At 56.8% G+C, this 16,285-nt stretch overlaps 6 protein-coding genes across 6 annotated transcripts; 3 read left to right on the top strand and 3 right to left on the bottom strand.

Annotated features, from left to right (window-relative positions):
- Positions 1-573: 573 nt before the first annotated feature.
- On the bottom strand, positions 574-5,051 carry BGZ61DRAFT_341669 (uncharacterized protein; the record flags this gene model as incomplete). Its single annotated transcript, XM_046239437.1, has 4 exons — positions 574-1,723; positions 1,940-2,010; positions 2,094-2,194; positions 2,378-5,051. The coding sequence occupies 4 exons, from the start codon at positions 5,049-5,051 to the stop codon at positions 574-576; spliced, it is 3,996 nt and encodes a 1,331-aa protein (XP_046111176.1).
- A 1,854-nt stretch (positions 5,052-6,905) lies between these two features.
- On the top strand, positions 6,906-7,982 carry BGZ61DRAFT_490062 (P-loop containing nucleoside triphosphate hydrolase protein; the record flags this gene model as incomplete). The annotated part of the gene is made up of 2 exons (XM_046250290.1): positions 6,906-7,002; positions 7,195-7,982. The coding sequence occupies 2 exons, from the start codon at positions 6,906-6,908 to the stop codon at positions 7,980-7,982; spliced, it is 885 nt and encodes a 294-aa protein (XP_046111175.1).
- A 637-nt stretch (positions 7,983-8,619) lies between these two features.
- BGZ61DRAFT_513574 (uncharacterized protein) lies at positions 8,620-9,660 on the top strand (the record flags this gene model as incomplete). Its single annotated transcript, XM_046252178.1, has 2 exons — positions 8,620-9,140; positions 9,318-9,660. The coding sequence occupies 2 exons, from the start codon at positions 8,620-8,622 to the stop codon at positions 9,658-9,660; spliced, it is 864 nt and encodes a 287-aa protein (XP_046111174.1).
- Positions 9,661-10,160: 500 nt separating this feature from the next.
- BGZ61DRAFT_490061 (uncharacterized protein) lies at positions 10,161-11,129 on the top strand (the record flags this gene model as incomplete). Its single annotated transcript, XM_046250289.1, has 1 exon — positions 10,161-11,129. The coding sequence occupies one exon, from the start codon at positions 10,161-10,163 to the stop codon at positions 11,127-11,129; it is 969 nt and encodes a 322-aa protein (XP_046111173.1).
- Positions 11,130-13,036: 1,907 nt separating this feature from the next.
- Positions 13,037-14,831, bottom strand: BGZ61DRAFT_472712 (uncharacterized protein; the record flags this gene model as incomplete). The annotated part of the gene is made up of 3 exons (XM_046248371.1): positions 13,037-13,191; positions 13,248-14,440; positions 14,488-14,831. The coding sequence occupies 3 exons, from the start codon at positions 14,829-14,831 to the stop codon at positions 13,037-13,039; spliced, it is 1,692 nt and encodes a 563-aa protein (XP_046111172.1).
- Positions 14,832-15,326: 495 nt separating this feature from the next.
- Positions 15,327-16,115, bottom strand: BGZ61DRAFT_527336 (putative MYND domain protein; the record flags this gene model as incomplete). Its single annotated transcript, XM_046253094.1, has 1 exon — positions 15,327-16,115. One exon carries the CDS (start codon positions 16,113-16,115, stop codon positions 15,327-15,329), a length of 789 nt encoding a protein of 262 aa, XP_046111171.1.
- Positions 16,116-16,285: the final 170 nt, after the last annotated feature.

Below are 16,285 nucleotides of genomic sequence, written 5' to 3'. Positions count from 1 at the left end.
CAGCGTGAAATGATACTCTTCACAGTCTAGAATGCCTATTCTTTCAGTGGCGTTTCGGTTTTCCTGGCGAGAAAGACACTTGGCCTCAAGGGGACACCCTCATCCACGGATCAAAGTGATAGAACTCACTTACACGCCATAATAGCCAGCCTCCGGCAGTATTCACTGAATAACACCGAGACCTTGTCTGTATCCGCTCTCATGAATCAGACCGGAGGTCACCTCATTCCAGCTGTCGTTGGGAGGCGTCGTATTACCCTACAGAAGTACCGACCGATCAGTTGGATCTCTCCAGCCTCCTGAGTACGAATGGATTTCCTTGCGTACCAAACTTGGTCCAGGGATCGACGTGTAGGCGTCATGAGCATTGCTGGGATCACTTGTCAGATCGATACGACAGGTCGTGAGCTGCTGGAAGCCCAGCCTTTTCCAAGGCCAAACCCCAACAAGCTGCAGAAGAATACCGAATAGCCAGAGATAGCAGCATATCGTCTTTTAGACGGAAGCACTAGAACACTGAATAAAACAAAATACGCCAGCCACGAGAGCCAAACTTGTGCTCAGAACACGGGCTCACGCCACAACAACCATCTCATCAACCATTTCTAAAAACCGCTCCCGGTACTCGCCCGGATCCGCGGTAATGGTCATGGGCCCCTTATGAGCCACTTTGTTAAACGTCTTAACAAGCCTAGTCAAGGACCGCGCACGCAGTGTGTGCTTGGCCCAGAAGAAATCCAGCACTACTACGCGGTACGTCCACCGACCTTGGGCGTCGTCCACGCCGCTGCGCCAGATGCCAGCGTTGGACTTGACGACGGGGGCGGGCGAGGATCGTTCGGGGATGGAGTTCGGACCGGGGTAGCGGACGAGGAAGAGGGAATAGTCGACGGCGTTGGCGTCGGCTAGGAGTTGCGAGTCTGATGCGATGAGGGACAGGAGTTGTTTCTTGTGTTCTCGTGATACGGATACCTTGTCCGGGAACTCGTCAATGAGGCGGTCTTTGACACTCTCCGGCGCCAGCCTGCCATCAGCGATATCCATCTCGGGAACGAAGTAATCCTTGGGCTTCAGATCATACGTCTCCCACCGCTCCTTCTCCTCCTCCGTCTCCTCCAAGTCCTTGCCGTAGAGCAGGTTCTCCATGACGATGTGGTGTGTCGGCGCCGTGCCCAGCATGCCGCCCAGCGACGCGTACGGTGCGTGTACCAAGTCTGTGACCCTTACAAGCAGACTTTGCGGGTGGGCTCGCATATGAGCAATGTACGGATCCAGGAGCTCCCGCGTGAAAAACCGATACTCGAAGCGCCGCGGTAGCGACTTGACCATGTACTTGTCATTTGGCGTGGTGAAAAAGGTCGACCCGCTGTATCCAAGGTCTCCGGCGGGGACAAGCATTGCCACGGTTTCCTTCCCTTCCCCATTCCTCCTTGATGATGGCATCAACGGCGTGGTTTCGTCGGAAGCTGCCGAAGGTGCTCGGAAGGAGTCTATGTACTCATCCTCGTCTAGCTCCCAGGCGTCATGGCGGAGGGTAAAGAAGTCGCCAAGGCGATAGCGCGCGAGCAGTAGTTTGAAGAAGGCGAAAAAGGAGATTATTATTTGGACCAGGCTCTGTTCACTCCATCGTCGTAGTATTGCTCTGACGATGGAGGCGGAGATCCGAGAGGAACGGATCTTCATTGTTGACCAAAAGATGTAACGGCTAGAGTGGACTGGATATCTGGAAAGTGCCGTAAACGAGTTTCTGATTCAAGAGCGCCCTACGTGCTGGTACGAAATGTTATGTTTCGTGAATAGAGAGAAGCATTGAACATGTTCATCTGGGTAGGGCAGCATCATCAAGGTTGGTTTGTGACGTCACAGATCGCCTCCTCCAATGAACATGTGATTACACCAAAAACGTCACAGAACAGGGAGCATCTCAGTACAACAGAACAAATTCTTCGAGTTATGTATTACCAGTGCTGAATCCAATAGGCTTGCTGTAAAATTCTCGATATCGTCCGTCTTGTGAATGTACGAGAAACCATGGAAATTCCACCAAATACAACAATTCCAGACAAATTCCTTCGCTGCTCATCTCAACACACGCTGCGCCAGTCGCTCCCAATCCGCTGTAAATCCATAAAAATATAAATAAATAAAACGCTCTTCTCTGACAAAACTCCGTTTTTTTGATTATGTGTTGGCCCTATATGGGCAATCGTTGGTGACGCATGTCTCATCAGTGTCTAGGTTCCCCCTCGCTGACGGAATGCATCAGTGTTGTATGGTGCACTTTCTTGCTCAAGTCATCGGGCTTGTGCTCAATCTCCGCAATTTCGGCCGATGCGGCTGTTTTTGTGACGGCAGCTTTAGAAGCTGAATAGACCACTCCTCCTCTTTCCAAGTGGATAAACGACCAAGGCGCTCATGAACAGGCCCACACTGATTCCGATGGCAACCTGGATGACCTTGAACAGAACATTGAAGGCAGTTCCATCAAGGCTTGCCAAGGTGTTGGTTCCAGTTGCGACTGTAGTCGAGTTTCCGGTGATTTCGTTTGCCGTTGTGATTCCAGCCAGCAGAGACCCACCAGCAGCAAGACCCGAAGGCACTTGAACAAAGATGGCGGGAAGCATCGCAGCGGCGGCAAGACTGTATCCCACCTTTCGAGGTTGTTTTAAAGGCGGTTCGGGAGTGCCAGGGCGAGATTCCGGGTCACTGAGCGAAGGGAGCGACCACCCGTCACAAGGCTTCCGTTTCTTTCTGAAGAGCCTTGGCCGAACGGTCATCCGCCACCAGTCAACCGCGTCTAACCACGCATTCTCCACGTGTCGCCCCAATCGCGAGTACAGGTTCGCCAAAATTCCGACGGTTAGAGCTCCCAACATGTTCGATATTTGGCCGTTTTCTTGAAAGTATGAGCTGCAGTAGCTGTTGACACAAAAGCCAGCCAGTGCGATGACGAGCATGACGGGTGTCTGTTTCCATTTGGCTTGGTTGATGAGGCACAAACAAAGGGTGAATCCGGGAACAAAGAAAAAGTACCAGGCCCGGCCTAGGGGCTCAGAACAAGTCGTACTGCTAGTAGCGTTCTGGTCCATCATGCCGTAAAGGGAGGCGCCGATGGTGATTCCATATCCAAGAAAGAGGGTATAAATCATCGCGTGGACCATACGCACGCTGCCAGCAACGATGTTGTAGCTTTGCAGTTCGAGAGAACTACAAAGGACCATGTATCCAGGGAGAATAAGGGCGATACTGCTCTGGGCGAGGGCACTAAAGCAGAAGAGCTCGCCGCCGTGGATGGACCCAAAGCCTCGTGCAATGAAGGATGTGATGACGGCCGCAGAAACTTCGAAGACGTGGGCGTAAAGCTCGTTACTAGGAGCAAACACCAGCTGAAGGATTCCCACTATGCACCCAAGCAAGAAGGCGATGGGTAAGTCGATGAAGCGCCCCTGAAAGGCGAAAGGGGCAACACAGGCTGATGCAACACCGTACAAGAACACCCGAAACCATGTGCTGAACTTGTCTTTCGAGGCCATGACCTCATCCAGACGCTTTGTCGCCTCATCCACGCCCAGTTTGTCGTGTACAACATCCTTGTAGATGTCGTGAACGTCTCGGAGGCGACCCAAGTCAATACCTTGGATCACGCGAACGAGCTTCACCTCGGTAGTGTGGGTCGTGCTGTCGTCGAAGCTGATGATCATGCAACCAGGGATGTACAGAAACTGACTTTCGATCTCGAGGACCCGAGAGGACATGGTCATGTACTCCTCAAGGCGGTGCGTCGGGGCACCATACAGCATGAGTGCCCGGCATAGCTTGAGAAGGTACTTGTGGCGCGAAATGATGCCGGCGATGTGGACAGTGATTCGAATCTGGTCACGCTTCTTCGGGGGAGGCGCCTGCTCACGTTTGAGCTTCTCAGCCCAGTGGTCGGATATTTCGGTAGAACCTGGAACTGCAAACATGGAGGATGACTTGATGAGCTCAGTTAGAGCCAAGGACGAGGTCGAGTTGCGAGAGCGGTGATGGTGAAACAAACCACTGCTAGGCCGTGATCGTGATCGAGGAGTTCCGGCCGATGAAGGTGGTCGAGAGGATGGTGGAGAGGGGCGGGGTGAGAGGTGAGGAGTTCCTGGTGTAATAGGCGTGTTATTCCCACTGCTAGAGACTCCCGATCGCTCGTCATTATAGAGCTTCAGGAGCGAGGAGAGGACACCGCCACGGTACTTTTCGGGTCTTGGAACGTAGTCGTGGGCGTAAGCCTGTTGGAGCACTGGGGTCGCTGTTCCAGAGGAGCTGCCATGGGCCTTTTGGGTGAATAAGTCCTTCCTTCCCTTCTTCAAGTGAGACTTGACCAGGTTCTCCGCGACGGTGTGGTCCCCCCAAGTATCGGAGTTGACCCTGGGCACTCGCTGCCGCAGCTTGGGGTTGGGTCCGTCATCGATGGCCGTGCTCTTGGGAGGCGTCGTTGTCTCATCATCATCTGAGTCGTCGATCAAAGGTTGGAATGGCGGCGCTTGGAGTTCCTGTGAGTTTCGCCTGGAGCCTGGCGCCGAGTAGATGCCCACGGACACTGCCAACCGGTTCGCCCTTTGCCGCGCAACCGACATGGACATGAGCTGTCGCACGGAGGCTCGCGAATCCGCGAGGTCGGCCTTCTGTCGCTCCTCAGGGGCGTCATAACTGGTATTCCGCCGCAGCGCTGGTCTCGGACGTTTTGGCCCCGCGAGGTCTGGTGTGGCAGGTGATGGTTTATCCTGGGCTTTTAGCTGGTTCCCGATCGCCTCTTGCTCTGCGGTGAGGATCTTGGTCAGAGCGATGCTCAGTTCGACAGCATCCGGCGCGCCAGGGGGGGTTTGTCCGAATACCGGCTTTGGAGAAGCGCTGGGTGATAAAACGACTTCATCGGGGCCAAAGTAAGCCTTGGATCCTGAACTCTCTCTCTCTCCTGCCGGACTGCTGCTGGGGTGGAAGCCAACGCGCTTCTTCTCCTTGCGGATGGGCGTGGGGACCTCGCTAGGCCGGCCGCTGTCGTTTTGCTCGGCCGACATGTCTTCACGGCCGATGGCTGCCGGAGGGTGTGCCGGAAACCGTCCAGGGGCTGATGTTTCGGAAAGGTCGATGTGTTGAAGGAGGTTGAAGAGAGAACGCCCCGAGACGATGTCTCTCAGGGCCGCTCGGCGGGAGCTCAAGGGGGAAAAGGAAGAGTCCTCATTGACGTGACTGATCGGGAGGGTCCAGTAGAGATTGACATTTCGCCTTGGCTTTGGGGCGAGAACAAAACTGGGCCTCGCGCAGAGATGTGGTCCTTGGGCTAAGAGGCGATAAGGGCCGGTGGGTCGCCGAGTGAGGCCCGAAACCGCATGCCGGCGAGAGAACGGGACCTAGTGACGGGGAGATAGGTTCCTAGCTCATGGAGGGGAGCATGATGGAAGGTTGTTGGTCTGTTGGGCATCGTGAGCTCCATTGTGGTGCTATCCCCACCGATATCACCAATATCGCTAACGGAGTTGCGCCCGCGAACTATCGCGAGACGCCATGCGGCAGGCGGTATGAAGATTGCTTTTGCCGGTGAATTTTTTCCCCTTGGGCGTGTCTCTAAACCAGGGTTGGCTCGGGTATGGCTTGACGGTTCGATGACTCGGATGTCTGTCTGGTGTGGGTGGGTGCGGGTGTGTCTCTTGGAGGTTTAGGTGTGGACAGAAAGAATGGAAGAATGACAGATTGAAATTCATACTCGACAAGGTGTAGTTGGAGCGTTGGCGATCCCGCTAAGATGGATGGGATATTTTAAGTGGCCTCCAGTGGAGAATTCTCTGCCAGGGGCGTTGTCGCCACCCATCATCAACTGCTGAAGCACCACGTGCGTATCATTGCCCTGAGTTTAGGGGAGTTCCTGGCCCTATAGCGGACTGTCCAAGCCCTACGGAGACGCCCACCGCGGTGAGCTCGCGGACCTAACTTGTCAGTCCTTGGCTCTTCGAGTTTCGTTCCTGGGCGTTCCATCGTATCGCGAGCATATGACTGGATCTGCGCTTCCCGCTGCCCCTTTTGGCATGTGACGGGACGCGGAGCTTGCTTGCTTGCTGCACCGCTGCGGAAGCGGCTTCGAACCCTGATTGTGATGACTCGAATTTCACATTGACTTCCGTGGTGCCCAACGAGACTTTCCCCTGCCATCCGGCCGCGTAATTAGGAGCCGAGATACGTAGACTGATTGTGCCATGGCCCATGGTTAAAATTTTCTTCGCCCTCGCGTCTCATAGCCTTGCGTGCTTCTATACATAGTTCATCCAATCCGGTGAGATGGTTCGCTGGCAGGGACCAGCCTGGATAGCCAGCTTGAGGCTCTACCTATCCACACGGCCCGGCATCGCCGATTGCTCACTAAAGCCTTCTAGGGGCCGCTAAATCGCGGCTGCGCTCTACTGAGGAAGCCGAGCTTTAGTGGTTGCGCGCGCCGCGCTCCACTGAAGGACGCCCAAGCTCCCCACTCACAAGGCTCCCGTCGTATCCTCAGTTCGTTCCATCTCGACGCGCTCATGCACTATTGAGAGAAGAGCCCCAGCAGTGGTGGATAAGGCTAGATCCACGGCAGGTATCTGAGCGCTTCGGATCCTCGGCGCTCTCGGATTCCCTCTTCAACTCCAACCAGAACACGACCTTGCCTAGGATCACACCACGTTTCGATACGCAAATACGCACACCACATCACAACCCAAAATCCACAGCTCGCGTCCACAGTATCAACGGCATCCACTCCAGAGCAACGATAGACTTGCCCCTACTCAGGTTTAGCGCCTAACAGATAGCTGCCTCAACATTATCACGTCGCGTTATCGCATTCGTATCCAAACATCTCACCATCCCATCAAGTTGTCATCAGCCGCCTTCCATCCATCACAATGGCTTCCCAATCCGCGTCGCATGGCGTCGTGCTCCCCGACCGAATCGTGCCCATGCGCGTCATCGTCTGTGGCGTCCATCGTACAGGGACTCTGAGTAGGTTGCCAAGTCGCTTTCCCCAATGCCCACCACGCCCGTGTCTCTACTGTACCTGATGCCAGGATGCCTGCATCACGCCATCGATCAGATGAATGAGGACCATCACTCCCCCTTCCCGAGTCGCTCACAGCACCATTTCCTGCACTGCATCGTCCCAAGACTGACGCCTCACCCGTCGCGGCTCCTCAGGCATACGTAGTGCCCTCCGGGAACTGGGTTTCCATGACTGCTACCACATGCACTCGATGATCGATAACCTGTCGGACGCCCCGGAATGGGTCCGCGCCTTCGAGGCCAAGTACGCCGGGAAAGGGACCTTTACCCGCGCGGACTGGGACCGTCTTCTCGGCGACTGCCAGGCCGTGTGCGACGCCCCTGCCGCGTTTTTCGGCGCGGAGCTCGCCGTGGCCTATCCGGAGGCCAAGGTGGTCATTCTCAACCGCGACCCGGAGCAGTGGTATGATAGCGTCCTGAACAGCATCTACACCATGACCAAGCCCAAATCGCTGGCGCGCAAGCTCAAGATGATGTACTGCTTGATCTTTGATAAGAATGTCGGTTACATGTTTGCCTACAGCAAGTCGGTACGGGCCAATGTGCTACAGTACGATCACGGCTTGGAGAAGGAGAAGGCATTGGCCTGGTACAACGCGCAGTACGCGGAGTTCCGTGAGCGGATCCCCGCAGACCGGTGTCTGGAGTACACCATCCAGGAAGGGTGGGAGCCGCTGTGCGACTTCCTGGACGTGCCCGTGCCGACGGTGAAGAACGAGGCGACGGGGGAGGCGGTCGAGTCCCCGTTCCCCCGCCTCAATGACCGGGCGGCGTTCCAGGGCCAGTCGGCCAAGATACTCGCCAGGAGCACGGCGAGGGCCAACAGCAACCTGATGAGCGCCTTGGGGAGGCTGGCGCTGACGGGAGTCGTGGGGTATGCCGGGTATCTGGCCTGGAGAACCCGGCTCGGTGGACGACCCTAGGCCCTGGTCGGTGAAGAGAACCGTGCGCGACGATGGGCAATCAAGATACCGTCATCTCAGATAACATTTCCAGTACAAGTGCGGAGTACCAAGTACTGCATATGTTGATAAGGAGTCCTGGGGAATAGGGGCTGTGTAGTATTAGTGTAGAAAGTAAGCTTCGCAGATTTCGATCTCCGAACATCTCCATTCCAGCAGATTGAGCCTTGGACACATTGACACTGAGGGCATCGTGAACACAACACACCACCACGACGGCTCCACAACAGACGCACTCAGCTTACCACGTTGATTCTACGACATGGGCTGTTTCAAGGGCAACTTGACTGACCGCCGGAGGCCGACGGTCGGTCATGCAAGGCATGCATTGGATGTTTTAAACCCAAGCATCACAGGACAGCAAGCCCCAGAGGCCAACCCCCACGCGGCGGTGGCACGTGAGGGCGACGGACTGCACTATCCGCGACAACTCCCCACGGCGCCGGTTCTTTTGAAGGCGTCAAGCTGACAGGGAGACGAGCCATCGGCGCAGGGAGACACGCATGGGCCGGTTAGCGGAAAGTCAGTTTCGGAGGCTGCCATCAATCCGTGACGGATCAGGTCGATCCATCATTGTTGCCAATGGCTTCTCCTGGAGATGCTGGGAATAGGCACGGCGATGCTGTTCCCTCTGTCCCCTCTCCCCTCTGCCCCTCTCCCCCCCCTCCGCACTTCACGCCAAAGTGGCGAAGCGTCATATCATCGTCATCATCATGCTTCATACCAGGGAACTCCAGCACAGCCGCCCTACACAAGTGCTGTCAGGTTTTCCACTCTGGGCTCTCTCCTCTCTCTCTTCCCCCCCACGCCGCGCACAAGTTCCACGGCGTTCCCTGCTCCGCATCGCCAGCCAACCGCAAACGCCGAAAAGGGACTGGCTGACCCAAATGTCTGGGGCGCTAAAAACAGACGAGAGCTGCGGTACAGTGACATGGACGGCGAGCCAGCCGGAGGGGAAGCTCAGGTTACACAGCTCGCCAAGGCAGCCAAAGAGCAGGCGACCTGTCAATTCGCCGCTGCTATTGGACGGCGCCGCGCAATCCTGACATCGCCCGAGTGCGCCTTCAGGAGGCAGGAGGTGAAGGCGGCGTGGGGGTTTGCGTTGCGCATTGCCTCTCGGTGCGTCTCCATTGCCTCTCGGTGCGTCTCCTTTGCCTCTTCGAGCGTCGAGCCTCGCCATGCTTGCTAGCGATGCGAGCGATGTAGCCCTCTCGTTGCGTGCGGCGCAGGCACAGAGGCACCGAGGCGGCGCCCCGACCATGGCGGTGGTTCTGGCCCAAGACGTCGATAGTCTAGTCTGGAGGCGAGCGTGATGGCTGCCCCGGGGGCGCTGGCCAATGTCAGCTCGCGGCGAGCCATCCAGTCCGTCCATGGCGTAGATCAGAAGACCAAGATCGCTGATGGTACCTGCTTCCAGCTGGTTGCTTCCAGCTGGTGGGAGTACGACTTTACTCTCTGTGCGGAGAATGTACAGTGTTGGACGGCCTCCGGGGGTGGGCTCCTCCTGTACTCTCCGGCTTGGTATTGCACCTTTGCCCCGAAGCTGCAGCATCCCGGCGTCGAGCTTCTGACTCGGCCTGCGCTGCACACGCAAACAGGCCATGTTTTCAACCATGCCGCCCCCACCGCTTCCTCATGACGTCCGTTGCGGAGCTTGGCTCTTGTCTCTTTGCGCCCAGCCTGACCTTCTGGCCTCGTTTGCGAGAGCCGCCTCTCGCAGCCGCTCCCGGGCCGGGCTCTCTCGGCCGGAGGACCCGCTGGGAACCATGAATTCAAGACTCCTGACCCCAGCCAACCCCAGCTAACCCCCACGTCCTCTCGTGTGAGAGTTCCATCTGCCGATGGGGACACCGCTGGAGCCTTGTACGGAGTAGGAGAGGCTTGTCCGCCCAAGCCTCATGACAGCCCTCCCCCCTTGGTCGCGGATGTCTTTGGTTGGGCCATAAAAGGCAGCTGATGCCAGCCACTGGACGAGGCTTTCATCTTACTATTTACCTATCGAGTTTGCCTTTCATCTATTGCGCTTGGGATCTCCACATCTTGTCATTAGAAGACATATAAGACCGGCCTCCTCCCTGACTTACACCATCACCAAATATCCCATCCTACTACACACATCTACTACACACATCCATCACAATGCCAGCTACACTCCTCACTTCACCCATGATGGGTGCTCCCAAGGCGGAGCAATTGCGACTCGGCGACGGCGTCTACGTCCCTACTCTGGCATTCTTCAACGCCGATGACGAGGTTGACTCGGCGGCTCTCGAGCAGCACATCATCAAGCTCCTCAACTCCTCAGTCGCAGGCATCGTCGTCCACGGCTCCAACGGCGAGTGTGCCCACCTCTCCCGCGACGAGCGCACCGCCATCATCCGAGTCGCACGGGACACCATCCTCCACGAGGCCAGCGGCCAGAGGGTCCCGCTGATCGCGGGCTGTGGCGCCCAGAGCACCAGGGAGACGACGCAGCTGTGTGAGGATGCCGGCAGGGCCGGTGCCACTCACGCTCTGGTGTTGCCCCCGAGCTATTACGGAGGTCTCCTCCCCGATGCGCTGGTGGTGCAGCACTTCTACGACGTGGCGGACAAGAGTCCTATCCCGTTGCTTGTCTACAACTTCCCCGGCGCCGCGGCCGGCCGCGACCTCAGCTCCGACACGGTCCTCGAGATCGCCCAGCACCCCAACGTGGTGGGCGTCAAGCTCACGTGCGGCAACACGGGAAAGCTGGCACGCGTCGTGGCCGACTGCCCAGACGGCTTCTTCGTGGGCGGCGGTAGCGCCGACTTCATCCTGCAGGGCCATGCCGTGGGCGCCAATGGAACCATCTCGGGCTTGGCCAACCTGTGCCCCAAGGCATGCGTGCGCATCACGGAGCTGGCTGACGAGGGGCGGTGGCGCGAGGCCCGACAGTTGCAGGCGCTCGTGGCCAAGGCCGACTGGACCGCCATCAAGACCGGCTTCGTCGGCGTCAAGGCGGCGCTGGGCCACTTTGCTGGCTACGGTGGCGAACCCCGGAGGCCTTGTGTTGGACCGGCGCAGAAGGAGCTGGACGTCATCGTGCGCGGGTTCCAAGAGGCCATGGATCTCGAGAAGACGCTGTAATGGAGTGGACGGCTGGGCCGAAGACCAAAACGGAGCAGCGGATGAGAGCGAGTGGGACCGGAAAAGCAGACACGCATCCAAGCATCCAGTCAGTGGTGTCGTAATGATGATTTGATACCTAGAACAAGAACAAGAGCAAGACGGAGAAGCAGACGAAGTCGGAAGATGGTGTTGTGGAGTCACGGCGCATGGAGTTGGGACATGGGACATGGACAGGGCATTGCACGAGTACATTTGCACAGCAATGGGTCATATTCCATGCTGTTGTACAGTAGTAGTCCAGTCGGAGTCGACTTTCCTTGTCAAAAATAGGCAGATTTGTCAATGATATTCGGGTCATGGGAATTATTTTACCCCATCGAAACTGGCGTTCCCCGCAGAAAAGATGCAAGCCATTTTCCCGCTTGCATCCATCGTGGAAAAATATCCGGTCGCCCATTTATTACAAACGAACAACCACCCAGCTGGGCCTCGGTGCGACTGCGACTGCGACGCTGCGAGGCCCCTGTATTTCGCTGGATTGGCACGTTTGCGATTTCCTGTTCTGGCGGACAACATGCGGCGTAGCTGACGCTCGGCATGGGCCGTGTGGTAGAGGTTGATAACAGGCCTGTTGGACTTGGCAGGACAGTACAGGTGTTGTTGTGAGTGAGGGTGTATACCTGAGTGACACTACATCTGAGTGACACTACCCTCTGAGTGACCGCTGTGTACGAGCCCCATCGTGTCTCAGTCTGACTGGGAAGGTGTCCGCGAGCGCATCGCGGAGACCCCGCATCGAAACGATCACAAGGATCGCTCACATTGGGATGTGGGCTGGATGGGTCGACCAGGGCGGGTCAGTTTTGCCCGTGTTAGCAAGTCGGACGCGAGCAATTCGTAATTCTGGAAAAGGCCACGCTGGAAGAAAAGATGGGGAGAGCAGGAACTAGTTGCCTTAGCACCGCAACGCAACATGTCATGTTGTGGACACTTTTTGGCTTGACTACGGCGGGTGTTCCGAATACACAGGTTTTGTCTTCAGCAACCTTCAACCCCCCACGCGACAAGGGGCGGCGAACAGGCCAGGGCGGGATCGGATCCACGCCAGAGTTTGCTCGGGCATATGGGATCGGGGCATTGAGATCAGGAGATCAGGAGATGGCGGCAGAACCGGTACGGCAGTGAGTTTTCTCAATCGTGGAGCCTCACCGATGCCGCCGTGGGACCATGTACGTGTGGAAGCGACCAGCTCAAGTATATGTACAGTACATATATACATACAGACAACAGGGGGCTACATCCAGTTCCGGGATCCAGCCCCTGTGACCCAGGTTCTGGGAGTTGGGGGAGGGGCAGCGATGGGGGCAGAGACCCCGGCGAGGCTGAAGAGCTGATTCGCACAACCAGCACAAGTCAACGGCATTGGGGGAGAGAAGAGGAGAGAAGAGGAGAAATGTGTGGAGACGAGCCCAGGGTTCACGACGCCCTGCTCTTCAGTGGAGAGCCATGGTGGAGAAGAAGAGCGGAGAGACAGAGAGCGTGGGGGTTTTCCTGGCATCCCAGGCGAGCTCCATCCGATGCGGAGGTCTCCATTGAAAAAGTTGGACACGAGACGGCATGTATTTTTTTTTCCCTAGGCAAGGGCATTAAGTCGGTTAGTTACGGACCTAGATGGAGATGATGTTTACTTTTTGATCAGAACACATGGCGTTGATGGATCGTGGCATGAGCCATCAGTCGAGCGAGGCGGCGACAACTGCTGATCGAAACAAAACATTGACCTCCAACTGTGATATATCATATTCGCCTGCCGAGATCTACCTCACCGCCCACCGCTCGTAAGATGAACTGATCTCACCAGCGCCGCTTCATCTGCCGGCGCCTTTCATGGTCGCGGGAGCCAACGCCTCCTCATTTCTCCCCCTCTACGCCTCGGCGGCGTCGAAATTGCGCACCAGGTCGTAGTAGAAGCTGACCATTTCCATGTGCGAGTCCATGCTCACGCGCTCGTCGATGGTGTGGATGTTCTCCGACCCGCGCTCGCGCGACGGCGTCCAGCGGTAGACGTGAGGGGAGAGGTCTGCGAGTGAGAGTCAGCAGCGCATCAGACGAGGGCGTTGGGGGGTTTGGACTTACTCAAATAGTGGCGGGTGTCTGTGTTGCCGTTCATGATTTCTCCAACTGGCACCACCTTTCCTCCGTCAAAGGCGAACGCGTGCTGGATGGTTCCCGAGAAGACGTCCCAGACCGGTCCGCTGGTCGGCGATACCGGTGTGCTCGCAGACTTTTCATCGGCGCGGAGCACCAGAGTGCCGTGGTAGTTGACGTCGGCCGCTGCTGCGTCGCGATTCTCGAGAGCAAGGCCCGAGACGTATTTCTCATAGTCTTCGTCACCCTCGTACGCCTTTACGCTGAGATTGTACTTTTGCACCACGGAGTCGATGTACTTGACGATGTTGTGCTGTACCTTCGGGATGCTATCCTGGGGAGCGACACGGTAGTTGACGCCGAGGGTCACAACCTCCGGCATAGCATTAATCTTCTGCCCGCCCTGAATCATATCAATTGCTTGCGACGTCTGGACCATGTATCGCGCTCCATCGCCTCCCGCCTCGACAAACGCAGAGGTGAGCTTCTCCATGTCGTCCTTGCGCAGGAGATCGGTGATGACGGGGGCGTCCTTGGACGAGTAGCGCGCAACACAAACGAGGTGGTTGTACACGGGACTTCCCTTCAACACCTCGGGTTCGTAGGGGTGGGCTTCGAGAGCGGTGACGATCTCCGCCATGATACCAATGCCCGTGTGCGGGAATGGGATGGAGCTGTGTCCGCCTACGACGTGGAGCTCGGCCCAGATGTCGACATGGCCCTTCTCCATGACCGACGGGAACACGTACAGCGTGTCGTCGCCGAGCACCTGCATCGGCAGGCCGCCCTCGTCGAGGATCAGCGCGATTCCGTCGTCGCCGTATTTGTCAGTCAGGAAGTCGCCAATCTGGCCGGCGCCCCTGTAGCCCGAACACTCCTCGTCGAAGCCAAAGGCCATGATGAGGGTCCGGCTGGGCGACCAGTCGGGGTTGGAGAGGAGCGTCTCGACGGCCGACATGAGAGCAGTCAGGCTGTTCTTGTCGTCGGAGGCTCCCCGGCCCCAGAGCCATTCGCCATCAAAGTAGGCGTCAAACGGCGGATGAGTCCACGTTGACTCGTCGGCGACGGGGACCACATCTTGGTGCGCTGCGAGGAAGATGGGCTTGAGAGATGGGTCTGAGCCATTGATGGTGTAGACGAGGCCAAAAGTGTTGACCTTGTTGAGCGTCATGCGCTTATGGCTGATTTCAATTAGTCACGGCATGTCTCCTCAAGCCGTTCAACTTACATGGCAGGATACGTCTTGGCCAATGTAGCGTGAAGGTCGTAGAACGGCGCCCAGCGCTTATCCTCGTCAAACTCGCCCAGGTCGTCGTAGCAAATTGTCGGGACGTGCACGATAGCCTGGTGTCGCTTCACCTGCCGGAGCAGCGCCTCGTCCGAGGAGAACAAGCTATCGCCCGAAGGCAGCCCATCGCCGGCCGGAGTCAGCACCGGCGGCAGGTCGCAGTTGAAGCTGGTCGCGGCCGGATCAAGTCCGAGCGGCTTCTGGAAAGTGGCTCCGACCGGCGCCGACACAAGGGCGGAGACGCCCGCGACGCCCGCAAGGAGGGAGAGCTTGGTTAGCGCCATGATGGTTACAGAACGCTTGGAAAACGCAGCCAAGAGTCTTGTTTTCAAGAGAGAGAGAGACCGAGGGATAAATGATTTGTAACGAGGGGGGTATCACGATAAGCACGCCTTTGATCGACCCGAGACATTCGTCTGCCGAAGCACCGGGCCCGCTTCTTGGCCCGAAACAGGCAGGCGACTGATGCGCCGTGGATCGGACTCTAGATATGGGTCCGGGAATTATCGATAATGCGAGGATATCTACGGCCTTTACGATTGTGACCCTAGAACACGGTGAACTTGATTAACGGGCATTCTTTATCATAGATTGCTACTCTGCTGCATTTTTAGACTCAAGGTTAGGACATTTGGTGGTTTGTCACACAAGGTCACGGGTGTCAATTGTTGGGCCTCTTAAAATGACGAAAATGTTGTTTGGTTCCCTATTGTTCAATTACAGCGCTCTCCTATGCCGTATGTCCGTTCGTCTCCTCGGTTTGCCTTATTCCCTTTTGTCTAAACCTCCCCATAATAAGGAAACATAAACCGGTTCGCAACGCTCTCCGAATATGCCATCTCTCTGAGCACCACGTCCCCCGGAAGCCCCTTCAAGTATGAGCCGTAGACGCTCGCTCCAAAAATGCGCAGCTGAGTTGCAAAAGTCGGGTCGCCATATCGTCCAGCGACGACCTTTTCGCTGATTTTTGCCGAAAGTAGGTAGTGCGGCAGCCCAACCGCTGGCAGGCCGATTCTGCCGCACTCTCTAGCAGCATCTTCGTTCCACCACGGCGGCAGAAGACCCTCCTTTGCGGCTGCGATGCCCATGAAGCGATGGAAACCAGAAAGGCCAGTTACTCTACCACTGTAAATGCTGTCTTCTTCGGCTTTTTGGGTCGTGACGAAAACATCGTCCATTCGCAGTCGGTATGTGTCGACGAGGATGCGGTAGACGTCCTGCTCTGGGCGTCCGTGGAGCCAAGTTCCCAGCCACAGCCGCGTAAATGGAATAGATATCGGGGCTTCAAGACCCTTCGGCGGGCTCCACTTGCTCAGTCTTGGCTCGTTACACGGCATGGACGGCTCCCAGGCATCGGGACGTTCTACCCCTTCAGCAAGCTGCTTGCAGATCTTGCCATGGCGGCGTGAGTCGGACCGTCGACAGCCATGGGAGCAATACGAGACGTGGCAGGTCAGGCATCGGTGCTCCTTGTTCTCAACTGCCGGGACTCTGCCACAGCTGCGGTGTGAGCATGGGGGTACTTTCGAAGGGGTTGTCGAGTTGAAGAGTTTGGGGGTGGGCGTCATGATGCTGCTTGTCAAGCATGTCTGGTGTTGCACACGAGGAAGGAATTCGCAAGCTTCCACTCTGGACACTGGGGATTTTATAATTGATGGATCGACTTGAATCAGTTTCAAACAACTATTGTTCCTCTCATCACAATCCGTCAAATGTGACTGTTCATGTGCGTTTATGA

The sequence above is a fragment of the Ilyonectria robusta genome, assembly GCF_021365365.1.
Source record: "Ilyonectria robusta strain PMI_751 chromosome Unknown BGZ61scaffold_2, whole genome shotgun sequence".
In the NCBI taxonomy this organism is placed as follows: domain Eukaryota; kingdom Fungi; phylum Ascomycota; class Sordariomycetes; order Hypocreales; family Nectriaceae; genus Ilyonectria; species Ilyonectria robusta.
Note: the sequence above shows the minus strand (reverse complement) of the source record. Positions and strands in the feature narration are given on the sequence as shown.